The sequence below is a fragment of the Silurus meridionalis genome, chromosome 28, assembly GCF_014805685.1.
Source record: "Silurus meridionalis isolate SWU-2019-XX chromosome 28, ASM1480568v1, whole genome shotgun sequence".
NCBI classification, from domain to species: domain Eukaryota; kingdom Metazoa; phylum Chordata; class Actinopteri; order Siluriformes; family Siluridae; genus Silurus; species Silurus meridionalis.
This window is the reverse complement of record NC_060911.1, coordinates 2,329,464-2,343,108: the sequence shown is the minus strand read 5'-3', so window position 1 is coordinate 2,343,108 and position 13,645 is coordinate 2,329,464. Positions and strand designations below refer to the sequence as shown.

At 40.7% G+C, this 13,645-nt stretch overlaps 1 protein-coding gene across 1 annotated transcript; it reads right to left on the bottom strand.

Moving 5' to 3' along the window:
- Window positions 1–1,050: 1,050 nt before the first annotated feature.
- On the bottom strand, window positions 1,051–12,467 carry si:dkey-192k22.2. The gene is made up of 12 exons (XM_046843179.1): window positions 12,435–12,467; window positions 11,796–12,100; window positions 8,300–8,524; window positions 7,858–8,205; window positions 5,029–5,142; window positions 4,864–4,929; window positions 4,643–4,687; window positions 3,447–3,491; window positions 2,271–2,354; window positions 2,092–2,124; window positions 1,831–1,899; window positions 1,051–1,356 (listed from the first exon to the last, which is right to left on the bottom strand). Exons 2-12 carry the CDS (start codon window positions 11,878–11,880, stop codon window positions 1,310–1,312), a joined length of 1,161 nt encoding a protein of 386 aa, XP_046699135.1. The 5' UTR covers window positions 11,881–12,100; window positions 12,435–12,467; the 3' UTR covers window positions 1,051–1,309.
- Window positions 12,468–13,645: the final 1,178 nt, after the last annotated feature.

Sequence of the window (13,645 nt, the reverse complement as noted above, 5' to 3'; positions counted from 1 at the left end):
AGAGGCAGCTAATGAATGCTAGCTACTGAGCATGCCATCTAGTTAAACAAGTGACTAGCTAACGTTCTTGCTAACACACTGAGGGCTTACGTGCACAGGTCTCAGGTACTGCTTGGTCTTTTCAGCAATGTGTGGTTCTGTTCCTACAAAATCAGAGGCACACAATTGTACAGGATGTTTTTGGAGCATGAAATATTCCCTTAACTTGAACTAGGAGACCCAAACCATGTTCCAGCATGACAATGCCCCTGTGAACAAAGCCAGCTCCATGAAGGTCTGGTTTAAATGGGTTGGAGTGAAAGATCTTGATTGGCCTGCTGTAGAGCTCCAATGTCACTGAGCACCTTTGGGTTGAATTGTTCATCACCCCAGGCCTCCTCACCTCACATCTCTTGGTGTGTGTTTCTTTTAAGAAATGGATTCTTCACTACGCACCACAAGCATGAATTTCTGACCTTGATGGAAAGGTGAGTCTATTTCTGATCAGCTTCTCGGTTCCTCTGTGCTCATGTACATCTTGAGACTGAGGATCTTTGGCTAAATGTATAAATGGTGAACTCGATTCCCTGTGTGTCATCGTGAGCTTTAGTTAGCATCATGATACTTGTTCTTTGGTCAGGAACGACGTGGAAAAGATGGCAGCTTTCAAGATTCAAGTATTTCCATGTTTTTAATGCAATTCTGATTTGTGTTAGCAAGTTTGAAGTCGATGTAGGTGAGGTGAGGAAGCTTCTGGGGTGCAGGCAGCGTTCCAATTCATCCCAAACGCTGTTCAGAGTTTTATAACAGCAAATCTTCCACTTCCTTCAGCCTATGTGAAGCAGAACTTCATGGAAGATTTTATGAAAATGTCATGCTAGCACGTCCATAGATGTTCTATGTTTGTGCCTCTAAATTTGTGGTAAAATGTTGTGGAAGAACCACATATGGGTGGACAAGGTTGGGGGTCTCAATAGGTTTGTCCCTATAGGGTGAATATTCTACAAACTAACTTTGTGGGAACTGTTTTTTGAGAAGATGCAGCTGGGAAAAGGCGGGCCACACTGTGTACATAGTTCTCAGGTGTGTTTATATGAGATATAGTTCTCAGGTGTGTTTCAGCATAAAATGTGTCATCAGAAGTCAGTAATTTTCGGTTATTTTTTGTTCTTTTCACTCCATTAACGTGGGTGTTTATAATGACGTATAAATCCAGTGTGAATCATCTCAAACCTACAGCAAGCTCTACAGCTCAGCTTTCTTTAGACTTGGAGTTCTTTTACGTTCTTTTACGTCTTTTACGTCTATCCTTTCCTCCTGGGCTTTTTGACTAATGGCAGCTTTCCAGCGACGGATAGCTACGATGATGCAGGAACGCTAGAAAGACAAGAAAAAGTGGTGCCGTTAGACAGAGTGTGTGATATTTCTCTGTAGATCTAATCGCAGATTTCGTTCCGTTCTGTGTGTAAACGTAGATAAATAAAATACTTTCTCGTAAACAGAGCGAGTCTCGAAAATTTTTGATTCCACCTCATACAGTAAAAAGGTATTTTTGAGGTCCACATGTGACAAAAGGAGAATCGACGCTCTCTGAATCTTGACAGGATACTGACACACTTTATACTGTATTTTACTCTAATTTGGCACCAGTTTGTAAATTATCATATACTTTTGTTTATTTATGAGGTTAATTAAGTCAATTTCTGTTTACAGTATATCCAAAAAATATAATATTATTGAGTTTGAACATTTTATGTGCTTTGAATTATTTTTTACAATAATTTTTATTGTGTATTTTATTTCAAAAGTTTATAATTAGGTACAAATCTGTTAATAAAAAAGTTTACTAACCATTTCCTGCTATAACAACAGACCTCACATCTTCATCATATTCTTCTTCGTTTTCTCGCAGTGAACCATCTGAGGTATGACACACACACACACACACACACACACACACACACACACACACACACACACACAAACACATGTAGCGCTAAATGTATACAAATTGCAAAAGAGTTATGAATAATGCGTTTGTATTCATGCCACACTCTCTAGTCTGAGGACGAGACGTGTGATGTGTGTAAATGAAGGGATTTCATGCTGTACCCGTCACAGAGAGCTCAGGAATTGGAGAGAGGTCTGGTGAAATAGAATCAGAACGGATGAAGGATGTTCAGGTTTCAGTGTAAGTTGGAAGATAAAGTATTTGAAAAAAATTTTCTTCAAAGTGTCAAGTGAATGTCACAGGCAAAAAAGTCTCACACAAGCTTTTATATAAGTCTCACCTCTCCTGTACGATTTCCGAAAGGCCTGAAGGAGCCTTTCTGTCGAAGCCAAAGAAACTCTTCTTTGTTGAGATGTTACATGAGCTGAAAATAAGAATATTTTAGTATAGGTTTAGCTGAATCTTGAAAACTGTGAACTGCAATCCAGGAAAGACTTCACCCATGACCCTGACTAACCCAGACCATGACCTTAAATAACCCAGATCAAGACCCTGACTAACCTGGATTAAGGCTCTGACTAACCCAGACAAAACTCTGGTTAACCCAGATCAAAGCTCTGCCAATTAAGATCAAAACAATAATAATACTAATTTGATTTACACCAAGACTCTGACTTAGACCAAAACTGAGACAATCCCAGACCAAGGCTTTGACAAACTGAGAACAAAACTCTGACAAATTTGACAAAGCCTTTGACTAACCCAAATCAAGACTCTGACTAACTCAGACCAAGTCTCTGACTATCCTAGACCAAGTTTTTGACTAACCCAGACCAAGTCTCTGCCTAACCCAGATCAAGACTCTGACTAACCCAGACCAAGTCTCTGACTAACCCAGATCAAGTCTCTGCCTAAACCAGATCAAGTCTCTGCCTAACTCAGACCAAGTCTCTGACTAACCCAGATCAAGACTCTCACTAACTCAAACCACGTCTCTGACTAACCCAGATAAAGACCCTGAGTAACCCAGACCAAACTCTGACTAATGAGGCTCGAACCAACTCTAAGACTATTTGGATTTACAGCAAGACTCTGACACACCACAACTAGGACAAACCCAGACCAATACTCAGACTAACCCAGATCAAGTCTCAGAATAAACCAGACAAGAGTAATGAGACTAAGATTCTGATTATAATTCCAGAGTAAAACCTGATAATAAAACCCAGATTAAGATTTCACATCCGAGTCTGTAAATTCTAAATATTGAAATCAATTCTAGATTATAAATATTAGGATTAAAATTAGGTGTCCAGTCTAATCAGGGTTTTTGATCAGAAACAGAAGCTTGGATTGACACCAGGCATTTATGGCTAATATCCATAGATCCCAAATATCAAAGGAAAGTCTTTTTTTTATCTCCACTTCAAAGCTGACATGAATTATTCGGACAAATCCCGGGGTGAACTCATGCAGGGGAAGAGATTAGATCAGAAATCTGGCGTCCTTCTCCTACCTCGTGAGTTATCTGGTGGCGTCTTCTCCAAGAACAGTTCTCGATCTGCACACAGATGTGTGACGGAGACATTTTTAAGAGCTGTCAGTTTTGATAGAAACACAATGTTGACACTCGCAATTCTGGGAAAAAAAATTCTTTGTTCTCTAGAACTTGTCTTATGGAGAAGACTCAAACTTGTGTGAATTCTTTTTATGTGATCCTCAAAGTCCTGTGTATTTACTTATTTATAGGATTTTTCTTCTTTTAGTCCAGAGAGCTGTAAATGTCCACAGGGGATACAAGAAAGGATTGGCACTTTTTTTTTTTTTTTGTCTACAAAAACCTTTCAAAAGTCCAGGAGCAGCTTCTGGCCTTCGAATTTGCTCAGTCAGAACAAGAAGCTACCAGACTTTGGTTATGTTATAGGTTGCCAGGTTGTGAATTTTTAATGTAACCCTGTAACAATCACACAACGGCGTACAATCGTCTGGCGTACAGACGATTCAACATAACTGTGTTTGAAATATAGCAAGTGTGTTTCCTATTTGTGAGGAACACACTCAAGAGGGAACATCATTACCCAGGGTTGCCAGGTTTTATCCAACACCACCCTATTAATACACTCTCTCCATTGGATTGCATGCATTACATTTAAAAACTCTACAAAGCACCACTTTATATCATAAGGGATTTTGTCTCACCCCTGACTGATCCCTCCATTCTCTACCACTCCTCCTCTGGTCATACCATCTCTCAAGGAGGGCCTGCCTCAAAACTCCTCTTTGTTCTGGTGGTGGAATAAACATCCACTGGATGGGGTTTTTAGTGATTTAGATTTCATTAGATTTTGGACCCCTATTTGAAAAGTGAGGTCACTGTGGTACTCATGCACATCTAATACACAGACCATCTTACCCATTTGTGTACCTTCTGATAGCAAACAATTGTACAGAAGGTCTATATCTGTCCTAAGAGTCACATAGAATACAGATTAACATGGCAGAGGTAGAGCTGTAACTTCCTGCACACACACAACAGGAAAAAAAAACTCGGATTTTATTTAGGTGTGATGGGAAAGGAAATTGATTTGCTGTCTGTCTTGAATCGATTCGAAATTGGATCTCACTGCATCGTAATGGAGTGAACTGTATCGCATGTCATGTATCGTTTCTTGGCTACGCATCGAGATGCGAATAGCATCGGCCCCAACGTACCTTCTGTGCTTATCGCTGATGCATCATCAGGCAAATCACCTAAAGCTGGAAAAAAAAGAGAGAATTATAGGAGTATTATTTTATTACTTCCTGTAATCTGATATCTAGATCACCTCTCTGCACAGCTGCTGAACAAGGTGTATATTTTACACCACAGGTAAATAAAACAGGTACAGAACATGGTACCACTCCAGTAACAATTACAACAACTGATGACTCACATTTAACTCTGCGTATGGAAAACGTGTTTGGATGATTGACAGGAACTCGATCCGGTATCACTTTTTCTAGACGTTTAGAAAGGTTGAGGTGGAGATTAGTTTCCTCTCTCAGCAGATCAACACTCAGTTTAGGCCTCATGTGTAGGCACAGGGTAACAGACTTACTTTTGCAGCAGTGTCTGTTCTTAAAGACCTGATCCTTGACTCCCAGGAGGACCAACAAGACCACCATTAAGACCAGAACCAACCACACGATGGTACTGACACTCCAGCGCCTCTCTGAGGACACAGGGAGGGGATGAGAGACCATTAGCATAAATCTCATAATCGTTACGTTTAATTACATTCGCATGTGATTTGTGTGAATTGCAAATGTGTGGAGGTGCACTTTAAGATGATGACCTGGAATTTCATATGTGGAAAAGGTCAAAGTAATCAGAAGAAAAGGCATGAAAAGATTTTTGTTTGAATATAGGAATTATTTAAAGAAATTATTGAATCATGTGGGAACCATCACACAAAATGTATATAGTAAAAAAAATCACATAGCAATAAATGAAAAGATAATAAAAAAAAAAATGCATGTAAATTATGTAAAAATAAATGAAGTGAAATCACAATTTGAAAATAAAAACACAAGACACTTTTTGGACAAAAGACACTATATGAGCAAAAGTTTGTGGACACCTGAGCGTACGATCGGTACATGCTTATTTTTTAGCATCTCATTCCACATTGAGTCTCCATTTGCTGTTATAATAAAAATCACTCTTCTGGGAAGATGTTCCACTAGATCTTGTAAAAAATTGTGTGGAGATTTATTTAGCCACAAGGGCGTTAGTAAAGTCAGGTACTGATGTAAGTGTCGTGAGGACGTTCCTGGGGTGCAGTCAGCAGGAGCTCTATAACAGGAGTTATCTTCCAACCCGTGTAAAGCAGACCATTATAGAAATGGCTTTGTAGTCGTCATGTCGGAACGGGTTCCAGTCTCCTAGTTCTGAGCGAAGGGAAAATTTCACGCTCCAGCATTTAAAGATGTTAGAATTTTCTGCCTCCAAATTTGTGCTAACAGTTTGTGGAAGAAGCTCATACGGGTGGAGAAATCAGGTGTCCCCATACTTTTTCATATTTTTCACCCTGGATCCACGTGAACTTTCTCTCCCCCGGATGACTCCGAGCTACATGAAGCGATTTGTGGCCGACTCTCAGCAGATTAGAGGGACGTACGGTATTGAGGTAATAAATTTGGCAGCAGCAGAGGTGAAATATGAAGCCGGTGCCATCGTCGTCGCTGCCAGAATCGATAGACGGAATGAAAAAAAAAAAGACCTCGGATAACCTTTCGACTGGAATGTATAAGGAGCGATGAGGACAGAGGGGAAAGGAGGGAGAGTGAGAGAAGACAGAAAGAGGTAAATTGATATTGAATATGTGGACCGATGTCTCATGGGAGCCGAGATCAGGGATTTTATAAACCTCAGCACGGAGGCTTTGGAGTCATGGTTCAGTGCAGGAAAAAAACGGGTACAAAGAAAAAACAAGGGTCGGGTCGTACTGCTTTTCTCTCTTATATATATATATATATATATATATATATATATATATATATATATATATATATATATATATATATATATATATATATTTGGGGTGTAACAGTAAGGAATTCTTCAGTACAGGGCTTTCGATTCAGTACACGAGAACTAAAGGCAAGGAGGAACGTATTAAGTGGCGGACCGCAAGTTTCTTGGGTCTCTGCCTTTCACTTTCAGTGGATTTTTTAATAATCATTATTATTCTTCAGAACACACAACAGGGGTATAAAAAAGAAACTAGAGTGAGAGCAGTGTCACTGTGGCCACTCACTCCGTACTGGAAATACGATTTGTTTTGCGCATGCATGAAAACGCTAAAGAATCTAATGCTAGCGCTAAGGACTCTTTAGTGTTTTATGTCCAGCTTCAGGAATTTTTCCTTAAAAGGAGAAAATCGTGGCAATCTCACATATCGAGGGAGTGACTGAATGAAGGAAGGGAGGAATGAACACAATTGTTAAAATCTGCTGAAATGAGTAGAGCAGTAAAGTAGATCATATCTTTGAAAATTAAATAAAATGTACACACACACACACACACACACACACACACACACACACACACACACACACACACACCTGTATTACTCAAACGGTGTCTAACAATCTATTTAATTGGATTTTTTCCATTTATTGCATTTTATTTACTTAATTTAAAAAGTGTATTTCATTAATGAGATTTCTTTATTTTATTTTTATATACATTTTTTTATAAAATATTCTAAAATATTATTTTATATTTTATTCAACCGAGCAGGAATTTTTATTTAAATTAGTAAAAAATCTAAACTAATTAGTGACACCGAACTCAACACGGAGCATGAAGACTAAATATTCTTTAAAGTAATTGTGGCGGTTTAAATGATGTAAATCATCACGACACCAAACAGAACTTTTGCTATGTTTCCACACGGACGGTTTTAATTGCCGGATATGTGCGCCATGTTGGACTTTGGTGCTCTGTTTGAGACTTGATGCATCGGTAAAACAAACGTTTAGTGATAAAAAAAAGATTTTACGGGTGGAGTTTTTACTTTCAACGCAGTGTCTCTGTTTATCTGTTATAATTATTAAACTTGAAAACACACAACAATGCCAGGGGTATAACAAAGAAACTAAAAACTAACAAAGAATTGAGATCCCTCGTGCGTACTGCAGGAGGCGCTATTAAAATTTAATGACAGTGCCGGGTAACATATGGATTGGTATATAAACGGAGGGTGACCCAAAAGCTATGCGATGCTTGATATGAATTAGCAGAGGTTCAGCCAGCTAACCTGGACGCAACATGCATGGTGTTGCATGCTTGCTTGTTTTTGTGGAAGCCAGCTGAACCTCATCTTATCTCTACATGAAGTATCTAGAGCTCGGGAAAACATCTCGAGTTGATCAAACATCACCTGTTTCCGAAGACATCTTCCGAAAGTCCTCGAGGTGAAAAATGCAACGGCTTCTGTTGGACTGGTGCGTGTGATTAGTACCGAGAGAACGTTTTCTTCCCTCATCACTCGGACCTGCTGAGAAGACAGCAGGTTTGGAAGCGTTTGATCGATGAGAGCTTTGCGTTATACTCGAAGAGCCTTTGTTCTGCCATGTGCTGCTGTTCAGGAAGCAGCAGGCGATCAGCGTGATGTTGTGTTTCGTCTCCATGTGGAGTCCGCTCTTGTTCAAATGTCCATTTATGCTCACGTTCTGCAGCAAAGGAGGAGCAGTGATCTGTAGTGTAACCATCACGTCCATGTCAGTTTCTGGAAATAAAACACACCAGCGAATTTTACATGCGTGGTTATTTAAGCCTTAATGGAGGCCCTGCTGGACCAGGATGAACCAAATGCAGCTCACCTGAGACTGAGGCGTTGGTCCACAGACTCCGCAAGTCTGCATGAGTCTCGCACACAAAGTACTGGTTTACTGCCCCGTCCTGATTGGTTGTGATTTTTGCCTCACACTGGGGCAGAGGGACACGTGGAGAGCCATTCTTGTAGATCTGTTGTAGGTCATAATGGCCCCACCCACTTTTAGGGTCACAAGGGTCAAAAGGTGAACAATTAAACTTGATCTGTAAAACTTTAGAGAGAGAAAGAGAGAAAATGTTGACTGGAACACTAGTTTGAGGGTTAGCCTGTTGACTGGAACGCTAGTTTGAGGGTTAGCCTGTTGACTGGAATGCTAGTTTGAGGGTTAGCCCGTTGACTGGAATGCTAGTTCGAGGGTTAGCCTGTTGACTGGAATGCTACTTTGAAGGTTAGCCTGTTGACTGAAATGCTAGTTTGAGGTTAGCCTGTTGAGTGGAATGCTAGTTTGAGGGTTAGCCCGTTGACTGGAATGCTAGTTCGAGGGTTAGCCTGTTGACTGGAATGCTACTTTGAAGGTTAGCCTGTTGACTGAAATGCTAGTTTGAGGGTTAGCCTGTTGAGTGGAATGCTAGTTTGAGGGTTAGCCCGTTGACTGGAATGCTAGTTCGAGGGTTAGCCTGTTGACTGGAATGCTAGTTTGAGAGTTAGCCCATTTAGTTGAATAGAGCTAACAGAGTCTCTGCTAGTTTGATTGTTTAAAAGTTGTTTAAGAGAACAAACAGAGAGAACAGTAAAACAACTACATGTTGTTTTTGTTTCGGTGTCTGTGGACTATAATTTTCCTGTCATGATGACAGCAGCAGAATCTCAGTCCTTGAGATCCTGTTCTTGTCTCAGGGAGGTTGTGAGTTCAAACCCTGTGACTGCCACAGGGCCACTTTTGGATTTGGGGCTGGATTGTGAATCGCTTTGGGAAAGTCACCTTGGATAAAAATAAAAAGCTTCCTTTAAAAGCTCTAACGAGATCATTTTATTGATCTGCCTCAGGGTCAGATGTGGGAGTCACTTCCTTACACACACACACACACACACACACACACACACACACACTTGCAAGTAAGAAAGTAGTAATGCTTCCAAAAAAAAAAATATTTGTTATCAATAAACAAAATAAACAGAAGAGAAATCCAAATCGACCACAATATTTGGTGTGAGGACCCTCTGCCACGTCTTCTTGCTTGTTTGTGGAAGGTTGTTCCAAACATCTTGTAAAAGTAAACACAAATCCTCTATGGATGTAGGCTCCTCAAATCCTCATATAATCCCAGAGTCACTTAGTGATGTTGGGGGTCAAACTACATTTGCGGCATTTGGCAGACGCCCTTATCCAGAGCGACTTACAACTGAGCAGGGGAGGGTTTTAGGGCTTTGCTCAAGGGCCCAGCAGTGGCAGCTTGGTGGTGGGATTTGAACCTGCGATCTTCTGAGCCAAAGCCCAATGCCTTAACCACTGAGCTACCACCTCCCCTATTACTACTAAACTATTACTACCTTGTTCTTCTTTACAATAAAGAAAGCTCTAATTGCCATTGGCTGTATGTTTGGGGCTGTCGGTTGTGTAAACACTGACTCCGCTACAGGACGTGTGCACATAGCTCTGTTTCAACGTGACACGCAACTTGGAACAAACGTTTTCACAACCCCATTCACGTAAGATGCATTTTGCCATCATTCTGGTAAGACCTGAGGGACACGAGTTCCGGGATCCGATACGCTTTTGTTTATTTATATTTACAACATTTGCCAGATGCTTTGATCTTGCTTTGATCTTGCTCAGGGGCCCAGGAGTGGTATTTTGGTGTTTCTGGGATTGAACTCATGACCGTCAGACCCAAAGTCCAATACCCTAAGCCAGCAGTCCCCAACCTTTTTTTGCGCCACGGACCGGTTTAATGTCAGACAATATTTTCACAGACCTTTAAGGTGTGGCGGAAAAATACAACAAAATAAAAAGATACGACCATAAAAACTATTGGAACATAAAAACTATATGGTATTTTCTAAATCTAATAATAAAGGTGAATCCACTGTGGTGTTTTTTGTTCATTTTGCTCGCTTGGGGGTTTGAATTTAGCGGTAATGTATTATGTGTTAGCGGCCAGAGCCCTTTTAAGAAGGTAGCGGATTGAGGTAAGTCATGTGACCAAGGCATCCTGACACGCATCAAGAGTGAGTCATAGACAGATGTGGCGGAGAAAATCTGGTCACCAATTGACCCACCGACCGGTGCCGGTCCGCGGTCTGGGGGTTGGGGACCACTGATCTAAGCCACATCATCCCTGTTCAATCCAGCAAAACAATGTCTACAGTTACAATTCTCAAGTTTGATTGGTCGTTTTGTGGTTTTCAGTGACGGATGAAGTCCACAAACCATGTACTTGAGTTAAAGTAGTTCCACTCAGTAAAATGTGACTCCAGAAAAAATAAAAGTGCACTTTCACTTTTCAGTAAAACTCGTTTTTTGCCTTCAAACGTACTTAAGTAACAAAGTAGTGATTTATTATAACTATAATGTTCCTATTATCATTTTTATCACATGACTCGTTACTTAATCACCTCAGTTTATGTGAAAAGACTTGAATGTGACTCTCAGCACCCTGATCTATTAATAGAATGATATTAATGACTCAAACACTGATTGATCATTTTTTAAAGATATTATGAGCCCAAAAAGTTCACGTGTGTTGTGTTGAGTTCGAGTCGGGAGTTTATTTTATCGTTTATTCCTCTCTAAATGTTCTGCTTTCCGTTGAACTGATGCTGGTAACTGTATTTTGGTGAGTGAGTAGATGCCAACAAACGCTAATCAAAACAAGACAAACAGACACTAACTGCTGCTTTATTATTGCATTTATTCTAATTCATCCTGAAGGTCTTTAATAGACTTATAGCAGGAGATCTTCCACTCCATCCCATGGAAAGCACGTCTTCATGGAGCTGGCTTTGTGCACAGGCGCATTGTCCTGCTGGAACAGGTTTGGTTCTCCTAGTGGTCTTCAAGTGAACCACGTACAGGTACGTCGGAGGTTGTAGCTTAGGGGTTATGACATCGGCACCAAAGGTCATGAGTTCAAATCCCAGCCACACCAAGCTGGGCCCCTGAGCAAGTCCCCTAACCACATAACTGCTCAGGTGTATAAATGGCATACATATTAAGTCGATCTGGATAAGGGCTTCTGCCAAATGCCATAAATGTGAAAGTAAATATAGTGCAGGTGGAACAAAGTTGAAAAATGAGGCCTAGTTTATAAACCTCATAACAACGGCATCCTATAATGAACGTAGATATTTAATTAATTATTTTCAGCCAATCAGAACAGAGTCATTTTTACAAACATGGTGGAATAGCTAGCATCAAAATTAATAATTAGGAGATTCTATCATTTTAAACTTAAACGTGAATTTTTTTGCACACTGCTGGATTATTCACTCTACACACACACACACACACACACACACACACACACACTGTGACAGCTCACCTTCTGGTGGAAAGAACTCTGGTAGGCACACAATGAAGGCGAGGATGATGAGAACGGCGAGTTTGACGACGGTCGATTTCGTCATGGGCACGGCGTGATGCCTGACAGCTTATACACACACACACACACACACACACACTGCCCGCGAACCCAAGCAAATTTCCAGTTAGCGAACGTAAAGTGTAAAATATTAGTAATAACCACCGACTTCGTACGTCCTTCCTCTTGCGGCTCTGAAACACGTGTCAGAGTTTGAGCAAACAACACAGGCGTCTTGGTGTTCACTCAACTTCCTGTCTTTCTTCCTGTTAGAGAACAAGTGAAAGATGCAGTAAGAGTAAGAAAGTGTTGCAGCAGTTTTGTGAATTGACGAAGCTACGACAGTCTACCTATGTTTGTGGCCATATGTTTATGTAACATGCTCTAGTTGGGGATGAAGGGAAAAGGCGTGGGGTACCACTAGACCAACACACACACACACACACACACACACACACACACACACACACACACACACACACACCACACACACCACACACACAGACTACCAGCGAGATCAGACTCGATATTGCTCAGTCTCAAACTTCTAATAAATATTCTAATAAAATACTTTATTGTGCAGTCAACATTCTTACTTACTTTCTTCTTTAATCTTCGGGTATTTTCTTTCTTTCTTTCTTTCTTTCTTTCTTTCTTTCTTTCTTTCTTTCTTTCTTTCTTTCTTTCTTTCTTTTTCTTTCTTTCCATTCCAGCTACCTATACATCCCACTCTAACCTACCAATTCTAGATATCTACTCATCCCACCCTAAACTACCCATTCCAGATATCTACTCATCCAACCCTAACCTACCCATTCTAGATTTTTACTCATCCCACCCTAAACTACCCAACAAGGTTGCCTATCTATCACACCACACCAACTCACCTTCCTACTTACTCATCCTAACTACTAACTCATCCAACCGTAACACCCCCCACCTACTCATCCCACCCTGGTCTGCTCATACCTCCTATCTGCTCATCCCCCCAATGGCAGAACCGTTCATATTCTTGCCATATGAGGGCCTTTATGAATTTCAAGAGCAGAAGTGAAGCTGAACACTTTCATCCTGGGTGTATCTCTGGGCCAGAAAAAGTAAAATATGAATCATTCACTTAACTGCATCTCGAAGGTTCAATACAACCAAAATCGCCAATATCGCATCGGATTATTTATAAGAACTGAATATAGAGCCTCATGTCACAGTATTTTTCTATTGCGTGACGTGTTTATGGAACAGCTACACTGAGGCCTGTAGTATTATGCTATAAATGACTGTGTTTCAAACTAATTTTAACCATTTGTAATGGCTGTAACACTACACCAAAATACGACCATCATATACTTTATTTTAATGAAAATCGTTTAATATATGGAATATCCTCCACCCATAGCTATGCCCGTAGGAGTTTATGAACCCACGCTGGAGCCGTGTTATAGTAACTGTAAAATGTTTCGCTATAAAAGAACTTGAGTTGCAGACTATTTCTTCCTCTCGGTCCAAACCGGCACACTCCCAATCCCCTCAGCAGCCGTGAAGTGCTCTCTGTGGGAAGCTGAAGGACGTTTCAGCTCGTTCCTGGTTATCGCTCTGGGCCTACAGGAACCCGCTGCGGTAAACGAGTGCCTGGAAAACGGCATGCTCTTATCATTAGCGTACAGAAGGTGATGGAGCTGCCCGGCTGTGGTTTTAGAGAGAACATCACATGCTCAGGATTTCTCATTCCATAAATCACTCCAGAGACTAGCTCGAGACTGTACTGCATTCTATTAAGATGCAGAATTATATGTGCTACTGCGTGCCAGATG